This window comes from Apteryx rowi, unplaced genomic scaffold (genome assembly GCF_003343035.1).
Source record: "Apteryx rowi isolate R43461 unplaced genomic scaffold, aptRow1 scaffold_166, whole genome shotgun sequence".
In the NCBI taxonomy this organism is placed as follows: Eukaryota; Metazoa; Chordata; class Aves; order Apterygiformes; family Apterygidae; genus Apteryx; species Apteryx rowi.
The window spans coordinates 1,608,673-1,630,606 of NW_020447930.1; the positions used below are offsets into that span (position 1 = coordinate 1,608,673).

General features: G+C 35.6%; 1 protein-coding gene across 1 annotated transcript in view; it reads left to right on the forward strand.

Annotated features, from left to right (window-relative positions):
- PTPRQ (protein tyrosine phosphatase, receptor type Q) overlaps positions 1-21,934 on the forward strand; it is a 109,996-nt gene that overhangs the window by 76,414 nt on the left and 11,648 nt on the right. The window contains exons 32-39 of the mRNA XM_026060176.1: positions 393-615; positions 1,070-1,143; positions 5,944-6,043; positions 6,845-6,973; positions 14,885-14,911; positions 15,590-15,671; positions 20,265-20,355; positions 21,800-21,876. Coding sequence (XP_025915961.1) covers positions 393-615; positions 1,070-1,143; positions 5,944-6,043; positions 6,845-6,973; positions 14,885-14,911; positions 15,590-15,671; positions 20,265-20,355; positions 21,800-21,876 — 803 coding nt within the window. The remainder of the gene's footprint in view (positions 1-392; positions 616-1,069; positions 1,144-5,943; positions 6,044-6,844; positions 6,974-14,884; positions 14,912-15,589; positions 15,672-20,264; positions 20,356-21,799; positions 21,877-21,934) is intronic.

Consider the following 21,934-nt stretch of genomic DNA (forward strand, 5'->3'; position numbering starts at 1 on the left):
TTTTGAAAACCTAGTCATTTGGTTTATGAAACAATTTTTACTGTCTTTACATAAACACTTTCTACTGTCTTTGCTAGCCGCGCTCAGTTTCACAGTCAAGTAGCTTCGCCAAGTGCTATCCTCTACAGGCAGAGCTCATGTTTGAGACAGACTTTATCCCTGAAATTTCCTAGCTGTGATTCAGTTAACATATTTTGAGCTAGCAAAATAAGGTAGTGTGGATAATGAGGAAATTTGGGTTTCAATACAAATACAGATATAGCCTTAGTTGTGTGAATGGCACTTATTGCTTGCTAAGCCCTTAAAAAATTAATTATCTATTTGCCTTCTTTAATTACAATCTGTTTAGAATGTAAATTATTTCTGATGATTGTTTCTTTTCTTGACAATAGCTCAGCATGATGGGAATGTTACTAAGTGGTATGATGCCTACTTCAACAGACCAAGGCCATATTTTACAAATGAAGGGTTTCCAAACCCACCCTGTATGGAAGGAAAGGAAGGTCTGAGTGGTAAAGAAGAGATATATGTCATAGGTGCTGATACTGCATGTATGATACCAGGCAGTCAAGACAAAATATGCAATGGCCCACTGAAACCAAGAAAGCAGTACCTGTGAGTCCATTGTTTGTCTCTGTGTTTGTCCAAAATAAAGATTTAAATGAAATATATATTTATACAAACAGATAAGAAGTGTAGTTCAATTAAGAAAAGATGGAGCTTGAAGTGATCTTTGCATTTCTTAATTTAAAATTTTTTGGCTGAAATGTAAATATGGGAGATGATTTTTTTTTAATGATTCAAGTAACAAAAAAATCTTACTTGATCCCTAAATTAAACAAGACAAAATTCAAGATAAGTAACCCACTTTATATAGTTTGATTATACATTTAACATAGTGACACTGAGTCCTTGATGTCAGTCATAATGTCAGATTTGTAGGTGGATAATGATTCCAGGTTACATTTTGCTAAAACTGAAAAATAGTGTCTAGTTTCTAAATGAACTTCTACTTAAAAAAATACACATAAACTTTTGTTTCATTCGTTTTCTTGTTTTTATTTTACAGATTTAAGTTCAGAGCAACTAATGTTAAAGGACAGTTTACAGATTCTGACTATTCTGACCCTATCAAAACCTTAGGTAAGGCGAGTGTCATCTGTTAAAATATTTCTCTATTTCCAAGGAATCTGTTCAATTCCATCTTCCTTTTTTGGACTGGTTTCCTTGAAATAAATAATCTCTATTTTTGTTGGATCTAGCTTAACCAGAAGATTTGATGCCTGGTGAGGAAATACATACATTCCATTTTGTGTCCTTTAGTTAGAGGGTGTCATGGTGTCTTATGTGAGCCTGGACTGTTAAATGAGAGCACGATATTGACAATGTTCATTAGCAGAGATTCAGTTGTACCAATGAAAATACCATTTTGCCAGGATAGCTCATCTTGACTGGGTGAACTGTCAGAAGCTATACTGGTTGCTCAGTTTCCCTCTCTGTTGGATGTATTGGTTATCCCAGTGAATCTTGTGTAGAAGACCTCTCAGTTGCAGATCATTCCTTCTACTGGCAGCTCATCTGAGGCCATGACCCTCCGGCCCTTCAGGTTCAAGCAAACATGAAAGCATTTCATCTTTTAGTTACAGAGAAAGTTCATTTTAAGTTAATATTGTCTAATAGAACCCAGCTGGTTCTGATGTTATTGGCCAACAGGGCAGTTGTTACAGGGTCTCAAACCCAGCATAAGTTCTTCCATTACAGTGTTGATCCACCCCCAAAAGTGAGAATGAAGATTCTCTAAGCAGATCCCAGTAAAATCTATAAGTTCTTTTAATCTATTAGTAAGCCAAAACTTACTTACTTAAGCATTATCCCTGACTTTCTGAAAAGAGACCCAAGACAACTGGGTGAGTACGCAGAAGAATTTTCATGGGCACATATTTTTCATTTGGTACTCATCTTCTGTGATATGAGCTCTCTTATTCATCTAACCCATCTTAGAAATCTGTTATATGATCTGATACTGAAAATCCTGAAATGCTAACTCACAACCTGAATATTCTGAGAGGACCTCTTACTGTTTCTCTAGCCCTGAATGTTTTGGAAAAAACAACACAAAAGCTGTCTTTAAAAGTTTTGGTACTCTAAACCAATGAAACAAATAGCTTGACCAGTGAGGGAAAGACTGCATCAGGGAAAATAACTATACCTGAAATGACTCTGACTTTATCCAGTCCTCTGTGCACCTTTTTAACAGAAAACCCCTGAAAGGCTTAAAGAAATCATCAAAACAAAAAAAGAAATTTGTGACAGGCAGATACTATAATTCATGCACTTGTGTACTGTTATGGAAAACTTGTGAGACATTATCTTCTGGTATAGATCACAAAGAAGCTAGATCTGTCTGTATACTGAACAAAATATAACTGGAAAAAATAGCCATGATGAATTCTTCGGATATCCAGGGATCCTGATTCCCTTATTGATTTCAGTGCCTTCTGTGCTAATGTTTAACGTAAAGCACTGCCTTTAAAATGCGGTCTACAGCAAGCTCTTGTCTGGCCTTAACTTCTAAATTTCAGAGTCTATCCAACAAGAAACAAAATATAAACGGGACAAGTAACTAAAAGTTCCTTCTACACTTTCTTACAATAATGTTGTGAAATTAATATCTTACTCATATATCACTAGTGATGCAAATTGATACTAGTGATCTCTAGTGATACAATTGAGGGGCCTTGAAGGTACAGCACCTGCAATGCCGTTATCAACGTCATATTAGGCAAATGAAGGAAGTTAGATTCTTTAGGAAACATTTTCTCTTGAGACACATAACTTGAGGAACCTTATCCAAGTGGTTCCTTTATAGATCATACTTGGGCTATATGAACTTCGAACTTGCACTAGAAGCACAGCCTGGAAAGGATAACTGGAAAGATCAGTAGCTGTTAGATATCTCTGTGACCAATGGTTTCTATTCGTGTAACAACAGTATCTTGTTAGAAGAAATTTGTGCTGCCTGAAATCAGAATTACAATTTTATTATAAATCAATGATCCTCTTTTGTAATTATCATCTAAACTTGTGTTTTTCCAAGATGACATTTTCATTTTAGTAAATAAAACACTGATTTGAATTTTGGCAGAGGTGTTCATGACAGTTCAAAGACCTTACATATCTTATTTTTGTTTTGTAGTCTAACTATGGAATAGGTAGGTCTTTGATCTGGAAGACCAAGAAGCTTACCTTGTATCTGTGCAATTTAATATTGTATGTTAAATATGCTTGAAACAAAAAAAGCATGGAAAACCTGTAAGAGAGTTCTCTCTAACTGGCAGCCATCTGATGCTCTTGTTAAGCAATAGGAATTTTGCTGGGGAGGAACAGTGAAGAAGAAGCTCAATAGCATATGCAACTTCAATAATGATTTTTTAAATATAGTAAAGAATACATTTTAATATGGCCTACCCACTCAGCCATTCTTTGAGTACCACACTTTCCTCTTAAGCTGGAGAAGTGGGTTTTTTCCTTATACCTCATAACTGACATTGCAGAAATAATGTCCATACTACAAAGAAAGGTCAGGATTTTTCCATGACATTATTAAGATGTGGTAACAAACACTGTTTAAAATTGTAGTACATACAAGGCAGCTTATAAACTTTGTCATAAACTCTGATAGCTGGTTAAGCAAATCATTGTGAGGAACCTCGTAGTACAGTGTAAGTGTGGTCTTTCTTCACGTGGAATACAAAGCCTATGAGATAGAAAATATCAAAATGGGGTATCCATAAGACACCTTCTTATGCATAGATTCTACCTTGTGATATCATATTATTACAATTTGTTATCATCATGTATGGAGTTGCAGCTCCTCAGAATTATGCAGCATGATGTCAGGACTGCATGCTGATTTTATAATACCTATTTTTTCCTGCTCTGTATGTGGATTCCTCTGTTTTGTCTCCATCCCCTTGCTCTTGATCATTTCTGCAGACATGTAGTACCTCCCAGTGGCTAAGAAGTGGGAGAAAATATGTTTCCTTATTCTTGGCAGGTCTTGGAGTATTCTGCCAGCTCTGGTTTATTTGATAACATTGGTAATGTTTGGACTGATCTTAACTGTAGGATTTAACATTCATTTCACTGTTTAATGCAATATAGATAGAACTGTTGTAGAGGTTCCTCTGAAATTTTTCCTGTTCTTTTTACATGTGATTAACACTTGTACATTATGACAGAGATCAGTGGGTGGCAGGGAAATTTCCATTCCTTTCCCTTTTGCAACAGCATTTTAAATACCTGCTTTTCGTCTCTGTTGTCTTCCTCTAGCCTAAATTGTTCTTACATTGTAGCATCCAGCGTTGCACCTGAGGCTTTATGTTTATGCTGCACCTGAGGCTTTATGTTTATGCTGAACAGAGTTGAAGGATTATTTCAGATGTTTTGGAAACTATACTTAATTCTCTGTATCACAAGATTATGTTCACCATTTCATACATGATATTGTTCATTTACATTGCTTGTGGTCTACAATAATCTCACACCTTCTTCTGAAAAATTGCTATCTACCTGCTGCTCACTAGCATGTGTTTGTGTAGCTGATTATTCCTGCCTACATGTAGAACCAGGCATCTCATCTTAAAAAATTGTATTGTATTGTTTTAAGACCATTTCTTTAGCTAAATCAGGATCTCTTTGAATTGTCAACATGTCCTCAGATGTACATGCAGTCCATATCATCTGCAGCATACTCTCTGATCCAAAAATCAGGGCCTTTTGAGAGAACTGAAGCCAAGACTTCTGTATTTTCCAGAGTGTCCTTGAGAGGATTTTGTCTCTTGAGTAGGGAAATCTCAGTTTCATATGGCAGGAAAGCAGCATATTTTTACTGTCTTCCCTGGAGGCCAGACAGAGACTAAGTTTTCTACACTGGATCAAAAAGTGTAGATGAAGAATACCAGCATAGGTGAAGAATACCAGCAGTAGTAATCCTTTCCTATTCTTGTTTTCACCACGTACCTAAGGAAAAAAAGACTGAGATTTTTGACATAGGGACAGGGTTACCAGGAGAGACAGAAAATTAAATGAGTCTCAGAAATACAGCACCAAAGGAGTCTTTGCTGGAAAAGAGGTCTAGAACTACTAATCTAAATGGATTATCTGTCTCTGAATGAGCTTTGATCCTCCTTGATCAGCTGTAAGGACTGATTAGAATACCAACACGTTTAAGTTTTTATCGTAAAGGCTTTAATGATAACTTTTGACTTGCTAATGGTTATTCCTGACAATATCACCAATTCCCACTTGAATAAATGGCATGAGTTAGTGGTGAGGCAGTGAGACAGAATAACCTAGGCAGTTCAGAGCGGGTCATTTTGTGGGTTCCTCCAGCACCTTGAGAAGAAGATCTCCAATCATTAGCATCTTTTATTGCTGTCTGCGAATGAGGGCTGTGAACCTGTGCACTGAAACAACATTTCGGTTGTGACCTTTTCCACCTTTGGAGTTTGATTATTCCTTGCTGTTAGAGTACTTGTCTATTCTTGGTTGGCTGCACTGAGGCTGAGCAGGAGCTCAGCTCAGACTAGTTTTATATAGTCTCAGACTGATGCTACTGCAGTGTAAACCTACCTTAACCTGTTTAGCATAGGTAAACCAGAAAAGCACCAGCGAACAGCTGCATGTATAGCCTTAGATATATATTATTAGCATTATAAATTACATAGGAAAAATGCTTAGGAACCTTTAAATAAATTGTTCCTGTTTTGGTCATTTTTCTTTTTGAGCAGCTCTTCCACTCATACAATGCAGTTGTATTGAGATGTTAGTGTCTGTCTCTCTCATCTCTATCTGATTCCTCCGTCTTAGAGATGTAAGCATGACAATGAAGCTATTAAATATTAGATTTCTGGGCCTAGTTTTACCCACTTTCTGTTGCAGGTGAAGGACTGTCAGAAAGAGCTGTGGAAGTTATACTTGCAGTTACTTTGTGTATACTATCAGTTGTTCTTCTGGTGGCTGCAGTCTATGCTTTTGCAAGGTGAGATTTAGGTAACCTTGCTGTACCTTGTTTGCAAACACTTAAAAATGTATTAATGAAGAAATGAAACAGTCTTATAGATGGAACCAGTCTATCATATCAAAATCTATTGCCCTTCTTTTTACGTAGAAACTTAGGAATGGGCTCACAAAGGCTAACTTTAGTGAGACTAATCTCCATAGATTAACAAGAAATACAAGCTTCTCCAGAGGGTGAATCAGAACAGAAACCTATCTTAGCCTTTCAGAGTCACCTCTCCATTGACTTGAGCATACAGATCAGTCTCAGTTGGCTAAAGTTAGCTGGATGGCTAACCCTATTTGCTATCACCTTTGTGGGGAACAGGTACCTTTATATGAAGTCAATACCCTAAATTCTGTTTTCTGTCATACTACTAAATTAGCAAGTAAATACACTGTAGTCTTACATGTGAAAGAGAAATCGGCATCTAATTCAAATTGTGAACAAAAGTCCATTTACAGAAGCAGGCTGGGTATTGCATAAATGATGTTAGTTTGCTCATTCACCAAAAGTTCTGTTCTTACTCAGCTGGATCATTAAGGCATTGCCAAAGAATTTATATAGGAAAACCAAAAGGCTAGATTCTTTTCATATGACTTTTAGACAACGAAACTGCTGGATTTGACTAAATTACACCATTGGAAGTGGGAGTAGAATAAAGGCCAGACAAGGATTTCTGGCAACCATTTTTCAATTTTAGCCTGTGTAATCAAAGTATTGATTTGTGTGTCCTTAATAAATCTTTTGCATATTTATTTTTTACTATAATTTTCTCTTTAGAATTCGGCAAAAGCAAAAAGAGGGGGGCACATACTCCCCACGAGATGCTGAAATTATTGACACTAAGTTCAAACTGGATCAGTTGATCACAGTGGCAGACCTGGAGCTGAAGGATGAGAGATTTACACGGTAAGCGTACTCCTTAGGCAAAACAGTAGTCCAAAGGGGCTGTAGCCATGACCTGTTTCTGACCTATGCTTGTTTGGAAGTGTTTGTGGTGTTCTTATTTACACAGGTCACTGAGATCCTCTTTCAAAGAATGACCTCCATCCTCAAGACACTTCTCACTAGCTTTTAGAAAATCACTTAATCTTCAGCTCTTTTTACATCAAGATAAAGATCTAAGTGCAAATCACTGTTTAATTGTGGTGGAGAAAAAGGGCTACATTTTTTTAAACATGCAGAATTTCTGAGTATTTTTGATACAGTGTTTTGTGTAGACTGCAAAGCTATGTAAGCATTTTGAAAGAGTCAGACGCTTCAGAAATGCCTGTTAGCTAATTCAGCCACAAATCTATCATTGTTTAACTGACATTTAGAAAGGTTTTTTTTTTTTTAAACAAAGGAATTTGCATAGCAGCTGGGCTTCTGTGGAGCTCAGCACACTGGCTCTCTTGACATCCACACCTTGAACGGTATATAGTAAGTCCAGGCTATTCATATTTTCTGTGTGACAGAGAATCTTGTCACAGATATTTATCAGAAGGAAAACAGACTGTGTTCTTTCTGACTGCCATAAATATGGCTGTTATTCACCAAATAAATATAATGATGATTCTAAACAATATATGACATCCAGCAGAGTTAGAAACATTGGATGAACATTCTTTACCTACCTCTATTTTCCCTGCTGTGTCACAGATGAAACACTGTGGTAGGCAATCTCCTTAAAGATGAGAAGCCTAAAATAGGATTGCCCTGGCAGTCAGGCTTCCTACTGTTACAGGCTAGGAATAGCTGGAAGATGAAAGGTTGTAGCTGTTGACCTGTTTTGTTTGAGTGTGTATAAGTCTATGTGTGTGGCACAGAGTAAGCTGATTGCATGTATAAACCTGTTCAAAATAGTGCACACAGGAATGGCTGCTTGTAACAGATGAGAAAACATACTATGAATCATCTGGAAATCATTGACATAATGGATGTGGTATGTTCTGTGTGGGTCACATGTCATTCAAATAACATTGTTTAGTACCTGCTAATGGTAGTGGAATATGTTCTCTGGAGGCAGAACTGTGCCCTTGCATCATGATAACTGTAATTTGCATAAATGATCTTGATGGATCTTCAAATGGTATTGTTTCCATACTGTTAGCTGAGTAAGACTAGTACTCATTTTGTTTATATACTAAAGTGTTAATGGGTTTTACTTCCAGATACTCTTCATTTTTCTTTAGACGCAAGGAGATATTTGTCATCCAGTAAGTTTTTGTATTATTGAAGCAACATGGCGTGTTTTCCATTCTGCTCTCTTAACCTGTGTGCTACCATGCTATATTGAATGATATAGTTAACCAAAATGAAATATCAATCTTTGCAGCTATACCAATGACAAACAAACAGTGGTATTTGTCATCATGAAATCCTGTTTAAGTCCCTAGTGTTAAGGTACAACAGTTCCACAACTGTTTTAAAATAAATCAGAGCAATTTTTGCATGGAAATTATAACAAGTTATGATAATATAAGACTGATATATACATTCCATCCTTGAAGCAAATGTAATGTGAATGAGACATAAGAAACATGCTGTATACTTTCCTTTGGGAGTTAGAATGTATGCATTCAAGAGAAGTTCTCTTATTTTCTCAACTGCCTTTTGTACTCAATATGCTACAGCTATTTTGTACTTACACCATTACAAGCTCAGCAACATACTCAGGTGGTCAAATCCTGTATCAGTCTGAAGAGTACATTCTGCCTCTTTCCTTTCTAAATCACGTGCAGTTTGGATTTGTACAGTCTCAAACTCTACAGGGTAATTACAAAGTATAATATTTCATACTTATGTGTACTTCATTATGTGATTTATGCACAGCAAGGCCTTTACTGAACGGTGCTTCAGCAGTTTTAGTTACATCACCCCTTATTTTAGTGAATCAGTTTCACATTTTTGGCTTACAGTTTGCCATATCCTTCCATCTGTATTTTTCTCTCTTTCCTTCTTCCATTCCAGTTACAGCTACTAGCAAAGATTCTGGTCTTAGGCCATTCTTGTAAGTTGTAGGATGCAGCTGCTAATTTTTTTGTTGTTGTTGTTGTTTTTTCAAACAATAGCTGCAGTGGAGCTACAGCAGGGTCCTTGCTCAGGTCCTTTGTTGGACATTATGACAAACTGTGGAAGTTTGAAGTGTGGGGACTGAATGAGAGCTCCTCAGGACAAGACTTATGCCATCTTTTCTATTAGAAATCAATCAACAACTAGATGACTTAGGTATAGTAATGAAAGGACAAGATATCCTTGCTCTGCTCAAAGCTTTTGAGTTTATTAGGAATTTTTCTTAAGTTTTAAAGAATGTTTCAGTATATGTAACATTCTGTTCTGGTAATGTCAGTAGCTTATTGCCAAAAGAGAGATTTTAAGGAACTCTAATGCTGTCTTTCATACAGATAAATCCTTCCTGATAGGGAGGAATTGTATCAAGAAGTTGGCAAAAGGATGGCAGTATGCATCATGGCAGTTTACTGCAAACCCAGATGTCTAAAATGTTTTTGCTACTTGTTTGCAGACTTCCACAGTTATGCCAAAAAAGAACTTTGTTGCATTCAGGGTTTAGGTACCCAGAAGTCAATCAGTTTCAGGTCATGCATTTTTCTTATCCTTCATGAGTTGGCTGCATTTAGTCAGCTGTCTCAGCTGTGTTTGAAAGCTTCCTGGGGTGCAGAATGCCAGTTTCAATTCATGGCATCCCATAAGTTTATCAGAAAAAAATAGACTGACATATTCTTTTTCCAGGCTATCTTGTTTGTAATTTTTGGTTAGGACTTAATGAGCTGAAATTATTTTAATTGTCCAACTAAATATGTTTTCTACCCTATAATAAAGATAAAAAGATAAAAGACCAGTATAGATATTTTCTGCAGCTACTAATCATCCCATTCAGAGCTCATTTGAAGGAGATGCTTTGGAAACCAAGTGTTTTGCCATTTCTCAGCTGGTATATTATATATCATTTTAGCTACTATAAATCAGTAAAGGCATGGACCTGAGGCTGACACAGTTCATCCACAGAGCTAAGATCCTCTAACCTGTTCCCTGAGATCTTTCTTGACTGTCTTTCCCTCTATTACCCAGACATTCTCTCATATTTAGGGGATCATGCCCTATGATCTGGGCTCATGCTCTTGGAAACTTTGTACTGCTGGGACCACATAATAAGTAGGAAGGAGTAGAAGAAAATTTTCCTTTTCTGTAAGAATAAGACTTCAGAAATAGCTTTTTTTCATTCTCAACATATCAAAAATTCAAAAGCTTGAAAATTTTAATGAACCAGAACTCAGTAGAAATTTAATATATTTAAATGGAAACATTTTATTTCATACATTTTTATAACTGTTTCTTTAGTATGAATTAGGTTTCATTACTAAATGGAAAGTCAGTTTAAATAGAAAAAATATCAAATTTAAAAATGCCAAACATCCCATTTTGCCAATTTTGAAACTTTTTTTTGAGACAACATTTTTTAAAATTGGGAAACTCATGGCAAATCACAGTCCCTGAAATAATTTTTGAAAGAATGTCATCAGGAAAAAAAATTACTTGAAAAACATCAGTCTCTGAAAATAACTAATACTGGCTGATTCACATATGCCATCTCCCAGAAAGCTTTTGTGAGGCAAATAATTAATGAGACCTAGCTTCAGAAGGCATTCAGGGATTTATGTTCTACCAAATTCAGTGGAAAATGAGATCTGCTTTATGAATCTAAAATGCAGACTTTGAATGTTTAAGAAATACATTGGTTTCCATGATGATGGGGATGATATGAGACAGGCAATAATATAAAAAATAAAACTATGTTTTAAACATACAGCCTATCAGTCTTGACTGGATTAAACATCAGTTCACAAAGCACACTAACTATACATGTACTGGGGCCTCTCATCACTTATTTTTTGTAACTTGTCCACAGTGTTCAACAGTCCACTGTTCAAGACAAACACTTATCTGCTGTGAATGGATTCTGTCAAAAACTTTTCAGTGCCTACGTAGTTAGTGACAAATCACTCTTCCTTGTTCCAGATGTTTACCTGACAGAGATCTTACCTGACACCCTATTTTCACAGTGGTTTCTGCTGCAAGGATAAAGCCATCTACATCCCTGTTTCTTAAAACTTTCCTTCAGAAGTTACGCCTTGTAATGGATGCTCTGAGGCTTTTGTTTCATTCCCTTTAAAAGAGTTTGTCAGGCAAGTGAAGAAAACAGATCTAGAAGAAATATTCCTTAAGTACAGACCCTGTAACTCTTGCAAGTACCAGACATTTAGAGGTCTTCATGGAAAAAGTATTGTATATTAAATTATTGTCTCGTCTCACCCTTCCTGTATATTCTACATTCAGTAGGTGTCTGTGCTTGAGACAACACTTCTGCACACACATTACTTTTCCTAGGCCAGCCTGCATGGCTCTTGCCTTACCTTTTTCTTCAACAAGTTTCCCTTCAGGAATCAGCTATCACTAATAGACTCCCTGAGCTTTGTATCCCAAGAGTACAAGGCTTAAGACTGTATATATCCTAGTACAATGGAAGAAATGAAAATGTGTTCTCTTTCCATAGCCCTTGAACATTCAGGAGGGGTTAAGCTCCGTATTGCTTTCAATTAACTTGCTAAAAATTAGTTCTTCCCTTGTTCCTAGCAAGTGTCAATGGTGATTCTGAGTTAAGCCTTTTGCCTACATACTCATTTCTGTTGCTTTCCATTTGGAAGAAGTTTTAATTCCCTGTGGATTTCAGATGATTGACCCAGAGAGAAAGCTGAGTCTGTGTGACAATATGGTCTTCAGTTACCACTGCCAACACAAATAAATGGCTTCTTTCTAGCTCTATCATAAGTAATCTGAGTGGGATTCAGATTTTTGATAGACTTCAAAAAAATCCCATACATGAAACAATACACTGTTTAAAAAGCAAATCAGATTTAAAGCAGTAAAGCATTCTTTATCTTAGATAATGTTTTTCTTTCCTGGTTTCAAAGTCAGAGCAAATGGGAATCTTGAACTGTCCAGTTGAAATAGGGAAATTTGCAACTTCATAGTTTGATTTTAAACTATGTTCATCAAGATATAGCAATATCTATATCTTTATGTTTTATACAGAAGACTGGCAAACATGGAGAACAAAATTACTGGTGGACCAGCATTTGTTCATTAATGAAATGCTTTAAGATTATTGCTACATATTTCATTCTCAAGATACTGAGAAAAATATGCTCGTTTTTGAAGCCTGATGCTGACGTTGAGCATAGCTGTCTTTTGCAAGCCAGTAGCGAGCGCACAGTTCAATCCTTCTAAAGATTCTTACACAGCAAAGCCAACATCTTTGCCACAGTCTTTGAGTTAGATATTAACTTACATGTAAGCATTTAGATTAAATTCTTATTTTCTAAGCTGCCAAGCCACTGTAATATGCACTTGCTACCAACAGAAGTGTGAGAATTCAGGAGTTCTAAAAATCAAGTTCTTCATTTCGTTATCCATATATAGATTGAAGTGTCAAACTATAGGTGCCTTATTTCTTTAAAAATGTTCAGTGCTTATGAAAGGTAACATAAGATTATGTCTTAAAAAGAAGTCACCTGTTAATAATATTAAAAATGCACTAGAAAGCACCATATGTAGGACTGACTGTTTAGTTCATTTTCTGTGCTTTTTCAGCACTTCACTTCCCTGCTTTGAACGAAAATAAAAATGGAAATATTACTGTGTAAGTTTGCGTTAAAGGTGCTGCTTGTCTCTAAGTTCTTTGCTGTTGGATCTGTGTACCTTCAGCACTGAAGCACTATATGGCATATTCAGGTTGCTTATGTGCAGTATAGATGTAATTTTTATTCCCTAATGACGGAACTACAGTGCAGTAAGCCTCTAATTGCTGTCACTTCCAGAGGATTAAAACCAACGGTATCCCCCAAATTACTAGGAGATCAAATGGGAGATGACTTTTATTCTATTGTTATGGTGAAGATAGGCTAATTATAAGGAAAAACAGGTGTTTTTTTCTTTGCAGTGCCTGATTAGTGTTTTGTCCTGAAAAAGTCCTATGGAAAATAGTATTTTCTGCTCAAAGGCAAATGTATTTGTGCTCAGTACAGTTAGTTAGAATACTTTCTCCTTGAGAAAACTTGAGCTCTTTAATGTTGCCAGTGTTACTAGAAGGTAGTTTTATCTGCCAGGTAACACAAGCAACATAAGTGATACAAGAAGCACTAGCTAAATTTCTAAATATTCTCCATTAATAAAGAGTTTCATGCTTTGGCTTTTGTATTTCCCTCTTATTTTCTTTTTCAGTCTAAAGCTTTTCTTCAGTTGTCCAAGTGAGCATTTTGAGTATGAGCCTTTTTATGTGAATCCTTAAATTTCTTTTTACTTTAGTGAGACTAACCCAAGTCTTTTGTAGCCAATTCACTTTATTTGAAGAAAATTGTCATAACAAAGTATGTACCACAAAGGCATCTTTAGTAGCTTTGAAATTAACTTCTCTGATGCTTAATAATAAATTGTTCAAAAATTGTATTGATCACATTTTATTCTCTAGTTTATATTTTAAATATTTATTAATAACTTCATAAAACCAAGTATTTTTAAAGCAAATTATTGTCTTTCCTACTAAAATTACAGCAGTAGTAGATGTTTATATTTGTACTATAGAATAGTTTCTGTAACATTTGTTTGTAAACATGTATGATTTTTGGAGAGATACGTGTAAAAGGTATACTTAGAGCTTTTCTGAAGGGACAAGTTATCTTTTAAAATGTATTATTTCAAACTTTTTGTCTTGGTCTTTTAGACAAGCTCTGGGAGACTGAGGGCCTGAAATTGGGCTTCTAAATCCGTAATGTTGAGACATTCTGGGAAAGGATTCAGAGGTGCTGTTGATGACCAGGTTTCAAGGCCATCTGAAAGTTCCCCACCAATGGATCTTAGGTTGCAGATCCTCATGAAACCTGCTGTGGGATCAGATTAAAGATTTAATGTGTAGCACAGTTTTCAAAATCGTTATGGACCAGAAACATAACTGAAGTTAGGCCAGTATGTAAAAATGGAGATTAAAAACAGGCACTCATTTTTAAAATCTTGGTCCCAGCTGTTTGGCTTCTGTAACGCCTCCATTAGTTTTAAAAACATCCTGAGCAACCACAAGTCGTATGTGCTAAGTAGGTTTCTGGAGCTTTCCAGAATTACTGGATGCCCTGGGATACAAGATCATTTGGAACCCAAATCTTTAGCCATGCTACCTAGATTGAGCATTGAAAATAAAATTTATCTCACCCAGCTTCATGCACATGAAATTCAGCAAGTCATCCTAAGCTCACTGGGCACAAATAGTCACATTAATGGCATGATTCATCTGTGACTTATTTTAGATATCCGCTTGAGATGAGATGAAATCATGTCTATTTCTCTTCATTGATTATAAAAGGAATCTAGAGTGCTTAGCTCAGGTGTCAGCATTCAGTCAGCTGAAACCCATCCTGATTCTCTGAAACTGCCCTTAGAAGAATGACACTGAGTGCATAGTGTATAATGAAGTGTGTCAATGGACATTAAGTGATGTGCTGGAGGTGTGGATTTCCCCAGCCCATATGAGTCCAGAACATTGTAAAATGATCTGAAGAGAATCATAGAAACTGTTGCTACAATATCTATCAGTTCATGAGTTAAAAACTAAGCAAGACAATCACACAAGATATCTGAAGTACTATTGTATTTGAATCCATTAGAGAAATAAATCTGGTTCCAACTTAAATTTTTCATATAAAACCTATCAACATGCACTTTATTGGTTAACTCACAGCTTGCTACATTTAACAAAAATCTCTGTTGCAGGTTACTTAGTTATAGAAAATCCATCAAGTAAGTTGATTAAAAATTTTTATATTGTGGTCACTGGTGAGTCTTAATGTGTGGTTCCCTCTTCTATGTTTATTAGAAAAAACTCCAAGCCGCGTATAAATCATAAAAGCATGACTAATTGCATGGTAACTGGAGAAATGCCTTCTCTCTCTCTGGGGTGAAGCCTGCATGTCTGTGTTTTAGCTTGGGAAGTAATACAGGGATATTTAAACTCCTTGGGGTTTAAAAACCATGTCATTATGAGAATGAGGTCACTGCAATATTTTATATGTCTAAAGCCTTGCAATGTATAAAATGTTTTCTGTGCGACAAAGAAGAATTATGTACTTCAGAATGCAATGATAACTTTACAAAACTTCCATTAATGTTGAAACCTTGCATTGTAGTGCTGTTGCCTAAAAAAAAAAAAAAAAATCCTACCCAGCAGTACTGTTAACACTAGCAACTTAAAAATTTGATGAGGAGAAACAATAGAGGGAGAAAATGCTTTTATTTTTATGTGATCAAAAATAAATCAAATAAGCATGCTATAAGCAATTTATAATTTTCTGTTCATAAATATCCATTGCTATTTAACTGGAAAATATTGTTTAATAAAGAACTGTAGTTAAATAAAAATTAGAAGCAATGACAAAAAAATCCCCCATAGGTTTCTAATTCCTCTGTCATTACTTTCAGGCCAATAAGCAAGAAATCCTTCCTACAACATGTTGAAGAGCTTTGCACAAACAACAACCTAAAGTTTCAAGAAGAATTTTCGGTATGTTGCTAGCAGTTGTCACAACATCGCAAGACCTTCAGTCGTTTCATGTTTCACATTTCATGTCCATTTTAAGCAGGCAAGGCCGTGGAGGACTCTGGCCTTGATAATCAATACCCAATTACCAGGTTGATTGTTTAGAAAGTAATATTACACTGATTTGGATTGTGCAGTCTACAGTGCAACCTGATCAGAATTATTCACCTAAGTGTCAGCAAAAGGTGATCTTCTCTAGACTCCCATCTTTGCAAGAACCCCATAATATTTAAATGTTTTTACATATATAGTGATGCATATGTAGTTCAATTGAGAATAGTTTATTTAGAAATACTTTGTCTACATCTACACAAATATATTTAATTGCTTTAAATAAGCTCATTTTCCTGAGTGATGATGACCCCAAAAACACAGCTGGCATTTATTTGGCAAAATGGTCAAGCCCTAGTTGTATTGCCATGGACTTCGGGAGTGTTTTTCTTTCGTAAGCTTCAGTAGGGACAGTGTAAAGTTTATGCATAGTAGTTTCACTCCTTTACAAATAATAGGTCATACCCATCTTGCTCTTGAGAATAGTCTCCATCTTCTTATGTGAATAGATCAACTTAGCAAGCCTGTGCTTCTTTCTTAAAAGCCACCAGCTTTCAAAATATACATGACATTTATATAATGCATATATAATTTCAAATTTAAACCTCAAAGTTTTCACTGTTTTTGTTAAGTAGCATTTTTATGGTTATCATATTTTTTCTCAACAATCTCTGCTCTTATTGTTGTTTCAGAACCTTTATCATCATCATCGTCATCATTTTTAACACTTAGAGTCATATGCTTTCACAAAAATAATTTGTCAGTCTCCAGTGCCTTTATTATTTTGGATTTATAGATTTACCATAAATTGGTTAGCATTTGGATTAGCAAAACTGAAGACTCAACAGTTGGCTTTTCTTCTGCTAGATTATAATATTTCAGTCTCTAAGGAAAAACCAACAAAAGTGTGAAAAGATTAATGGTATTTCCTACAGCTTTTTGGTTATGCTCTTTAAATAGAATTGGTCTGGATTTAATAATAAAAAGCACCATAAAATTCTCTGAGCAATAAAGTAAGGAGAACTATTTTTTTCCAAGAGTAGAAGTGTTATTTCACTTGAACAAGAGTGATTATAATTATATTATGCATGACTGAACAGATGAAAAGCTTTACTAGCAATAACATTTTCACATATTAATGTTCATCACTGGAAAATTTCTACTATTACTTTTTTTAGGTGTGAACCACATTGGGATAAACATTACAGCATTGTAATGCCTTAAAACTTAAAACTAATAACAGTATTTTATCAAGTAGAAATGTTGGCAATCCATTTGAAAGTTAGACAAATACAAGTAGCTGAAATCTCATTTAGCTAAAATTATGTAGTCAGTTTATAATCAACAGCTTTGCTAGCATAGATGCAGCTCCCTCCATTTCAGCTAGTCTTGGAATCCAGGGACATTCCTGGGCATATTTAGTTTACTGGACTGACATAGCTGCAGTGCCTAGAGATCTCCAGAGTCTGATCTCAGTCCGTGTGTGATCTCAGTCCGTGTGTGATCTCAGTCCGCGTGTGCAAGTGGGCTTGTGCGTCAACATGATGAGAAGAGAATCTGGATCTGAGAATGGATCTGGATCCATGGCTGATCAGAAAAGACAAGTCTAAAGAAACAGTAGGGAGCCACAGTAACTGATGTTGGGTACCACCTAGCTGATCTTCAAACTTCCAGCTTTTTCGGAGATACTATCTTTTAATGCCTTTGGGAAATCAAGTTTCCTAGTAACTGGTAAATCTCTGAAACAGAAATACTTCTATCAGAGTTTTATAATACATTTTGTCAGCACTAATAAAAAAGCAAAATACTTCCAGATGTCACCACAGTACCATGAAGTTCTACGGTAAACTTAATGCAAATGAATTATTTAAAAGGTTCATGAGTCTGCAAAGAAATACAGTTTCTGCAACAAATTGTTATTGAATCTGGGAATTCAAATAGTCTTTCTCCAATTCTGAAAATAACCATTTAGACTGAAATCCATACTGATGCAGAGAACTGGTACAAGACCTTTAAGCACTCCTTCAGATATGGGAGCATCATTACAACAACAACACAGTCTGCTTCTGTATTTCCTCTTGACTACAGAGTACTGTACAACAGTACTACTTCTGTACTAATTAACTGGCAAGCTTAGACTCACAGGAATGAGGCAAATGAGGCAAGTTAAAGTTCACAGGCCATGCATGTGATATGGTCTGCCATGACCCATACACGTACAAAATGCCACAGACATTTTATCAAATTTCTTCCTCCCTGCAAAATCCAATGACAGAAATTCTGTGAGAGAGTTTCAGCTTTCTGAATAGGGGGAATTTTAACTTCTCCATCCTTGGCTATGTTTTACTGTTCTTATCAAATCCTGACAGGAATTCATAGAAGTCACTCCACTCTGTCAGAGAACAGGGATCTTTCTCTAGGTTCAGTCATAGGATTGGGGCCTTACTTCTTTAATAGAGTATTGAGAAAAAAGAGAGGAGCAGCTGAACAGGTAGAAAAAATTTGCTCTAAGTATGGCAGAGGTTGATTCAAAGACAAGATTCTAAAATAATAAGTACATTACTTTAAAATATTTAATTTTCTATAGTATGTTACAGTCTTTTGTTTAGCTTTATATTTACTTCAAATCTATTGACCATATTGTTTAGTTCTTTAACATACTGATATAATTTGAATAGTGTCAGCCATTCATTTATAAGGCGTTTTTAATTCAGAAATTTTCCTTTCAGAAGAAGGGGGTAAAATCAGAGACTTTTCATCCCTGGAAAACCATAGATAGTGAAAGAGATTTTGAAGGGCATGGATGGGAACTAGTCCCTTGTTAATTTTCAAAGTGAGATGAGTGTCTAATTTTTCTCTGCAATTCTTCCCCTAATTCTTTCCCGCAGGAAATATGTGTCAGAGCTAGGAAGGTCTCTTGACTTAAAGTCCTTTGCTTTCATCATGAAACCATCTTTCTCTTCCTGTTGAAAAGCACTTGCAGCTATACTATCAAGGATACAATTATAAAAGCAAAGTAGTCCTAATGCTTCAGGCCCTGGACTTTTTGTCAACTGGTGATAAAAAAAAATTTCCCAGGGGATAATATTGCACATGATACAGTTCAAGGGTTTTGAGCTCTCATCTGTATGTCAGGCATTTGCCATTGTAGGAAATAGGATATCAGATTAGATGGATTACTGATTTGGTTCATTATGTCAATTTTTAAATTATCACATTTTGTTAATGCTTATATTGAAAAGATGGTGTTCTTAATATCTGAACCCATCAAAATCCATCAAATACAACTGACAAAATATTTGAATTAAGAATGAAAGAAGAATCACTGGAATAAAAAACACATGCTTTTTCCATTATTCATGACCTCTTTTATTTATTTATTTTTTTTGTTTTGCTAATATTTGCTCATTAAATTTTATTTCTCGAAAGGAAACTGTCTCAAGTACTTGGGCAAAAGAGCACTTGAAAATAATTAACATTGAATCTGATTGTAGGGCTGTCTGCCCTACATTTGGAACTAGCCCATGTAGAGATTAGTCAGTAAGATTAAAAGACAAAGTGGAGTGGATTACATAGCAAAAATGCAAAATTTTGTTTATACAGATTCAAAGCGATGGGCAGATCTCATTTGTATCTTAGTTAAAAGTTGAAAGAAACTTGCATGTAACATTTATCAAATGAGGAAAATTATTATTAAAGTTAGTCTAGTTCTTGATAACACAGGAACAGAACAAATTGGCTAAATTCTGGCTTCTTTAAGAGTTTTCTATTCTTTCATCCCTGTTGTGAGATCATCACGTTAATAAGTTGCCTCCATTAACAAGTCATGAAATTGTTTCCACTGTTTTACTCAGCTTGGGAAATTATACATATTTATGTATACACCCCCCCCATCAAATAAATTCCTCAATATGAATGATTTAGCCATCTCTGACCTTGAGTGATAGAACTAATGACCAGTTATGAAAGTGTGGTCCAACCAAAAATAACTCTTCCCACCCCTTTCAGACACAGTCCCGTGAACAGTAACTGATTGCCAGTTGTCTCGACTTGATTAAATGCTCATCAGTTCTCATGCTGTGGCAAGAGCTCTCCCAAGCTCCAGGAGTTAGGAAAAGGCATTATTCAGAAATAAGGCTGAGTCAGTAGGACATGGTTACCACATATGCGACTTCATGAAAAGATGAGGGAAAAAAACACAAAAGGTGACAGGCTGACTTTATCCAGACTTTTAAGGTGAAAGTTCATGTAAGCTTTAACTGTTCAACTTGACAGCATTTTCTGCAGTGCTGCATCTGACATTGCTGATGTAACTAGGGTTGACAGTGAGGTGAAATGCTTCTGTAATGCTTCCAGCTGTTCTTAGAAATGCAGTGTGCTGCAGAACTAAAAGAGCCTTCCTCTTACTGGGGTGATTGTCTCAGGGGAAATTGCTATTGATCCATTTTTGGTGTTTACTGCTGGTAAAATGCAAAGGTTTGCTAACAAGCAATTATTCCTTTACAGGAGCTTCCCAAGTTTCTTGAAGACCTTGCTTCAACAGATGCTGATCTGCCTTGGAACAGGTCTAAGAATCGTTTCGCAAACATAAAGCCGTGTATGTGTGTTTACTAATCAACTCCTCCATTTTGCTCTCTACCTACGATAGTACAGCATATATTTGGAATGCAACTGTATTTTTGCTTGATCTGTCTTTGATATGTTAATGCAATGATGTCCACATTATGAAATTCTGAATTTCTGTCAAGCAGTCTATGTTTTTGTTTTCATTTTTGCTTTTTTTTTTTTTAAGAAAGTAACTTTTAAGGAAAGTTGCTTTCAACTTGCTCTCACAGGCTTTATAATGCAAGTGCAAGAAACCGTAGCCTGACTAGTTTCTTAGCTTTGTAATTCAACCCATGTAGCAAACTCTTTAATATTCTTCCTGTTTTCTCCCTTTAGTGAGAAGTAGATTTTTTAAACATATAAAATCTACATGTTTGTACATTCAGCTACCCCAGAAGCCTGGGTATGCTTTCTTGTGGATACGTGTAAATGTGCTGCAAGGGTTCCATAGAAGATCAGAGTGAGTGTATGATAATTTATAAGCCAAGGCTAGATTTTATCACAGGAGACAGCAGTCTGTCTCTCTGTACTCAACACTGCTTCATTTTTCAGTTAATAAGACAAGAAATGTCATTATTATTTTAAGCATTAGCTGTGATGTGAGATGGAGAGCATGGCATTCCTTGGTTAATAATGCTATGTTTTGTGCTATTAACTTTTCAGAACAGCTGCTTCTGTTATCTACTACTTTTGCTTTTACACATATTCTAAATTACAGTCACTAAAAATTCATATTCATTGCACACAATAAAATATAGACAGATGAGTTTCATAAATCGTTAACTTTGTATTCTCATTTTTTTTAATCAAGTTGAGGACCAACCATCAACATTTGGAATGTTTGGTTTCAGCATTTACTTATTCACCTATGACATCTTTCCTGTTTTTCATCATTTCTACATACTCACTGTGGGCCCAAATCAGAAACTCTCACTCATTTTTTATTTAGTCTTCTTTTAACCAAACTTTTCTGTAATAATGAGTTTACCTTATATAAAGGAGAATTTTTAAAGTGCCAAGATCCGGCTCAATTCTATGACCTAGACACCAAGTATATAGGAAAGATTGTCAATCTCCTCATCCTGCTGTCTGATTCATATGGAGGTTGCCTGTGCTAAAGCAGCATGCTTTAAAGAAAACTGGTTACTGTTAGGCACAAGATCCTCCCATACACATCAAATTTGAGGTTTGGGGGCATTCACCATTTTAATAAAAAAGAATTATATTAAAATATATCTGGGACATTAAAGGATGACTGTACAATAATAGACATTGATTAAATAATCACTGTAAATAGTGTTCTACTATGTCAAGTGTTCTTGGATTAACAACACTAAGATTATTTTTGAATTCTTAGCACTCCAGGGATATTTGTTACATGTGTCTGTGATTTTTAAACAAACTTTTTAGTTAACTAGACTTTAATTCCATGATAGATAACAACAACAGAGTAAAACTGATGCCTGATGCTGGTATTCCCGGATCTGACTACATTAATGCCAGCTATGTATCTGTAAGTAGAAAGTCTCCCACATTTTTACTATTTTTATTTTCTTGTACAAGAGAGAGTC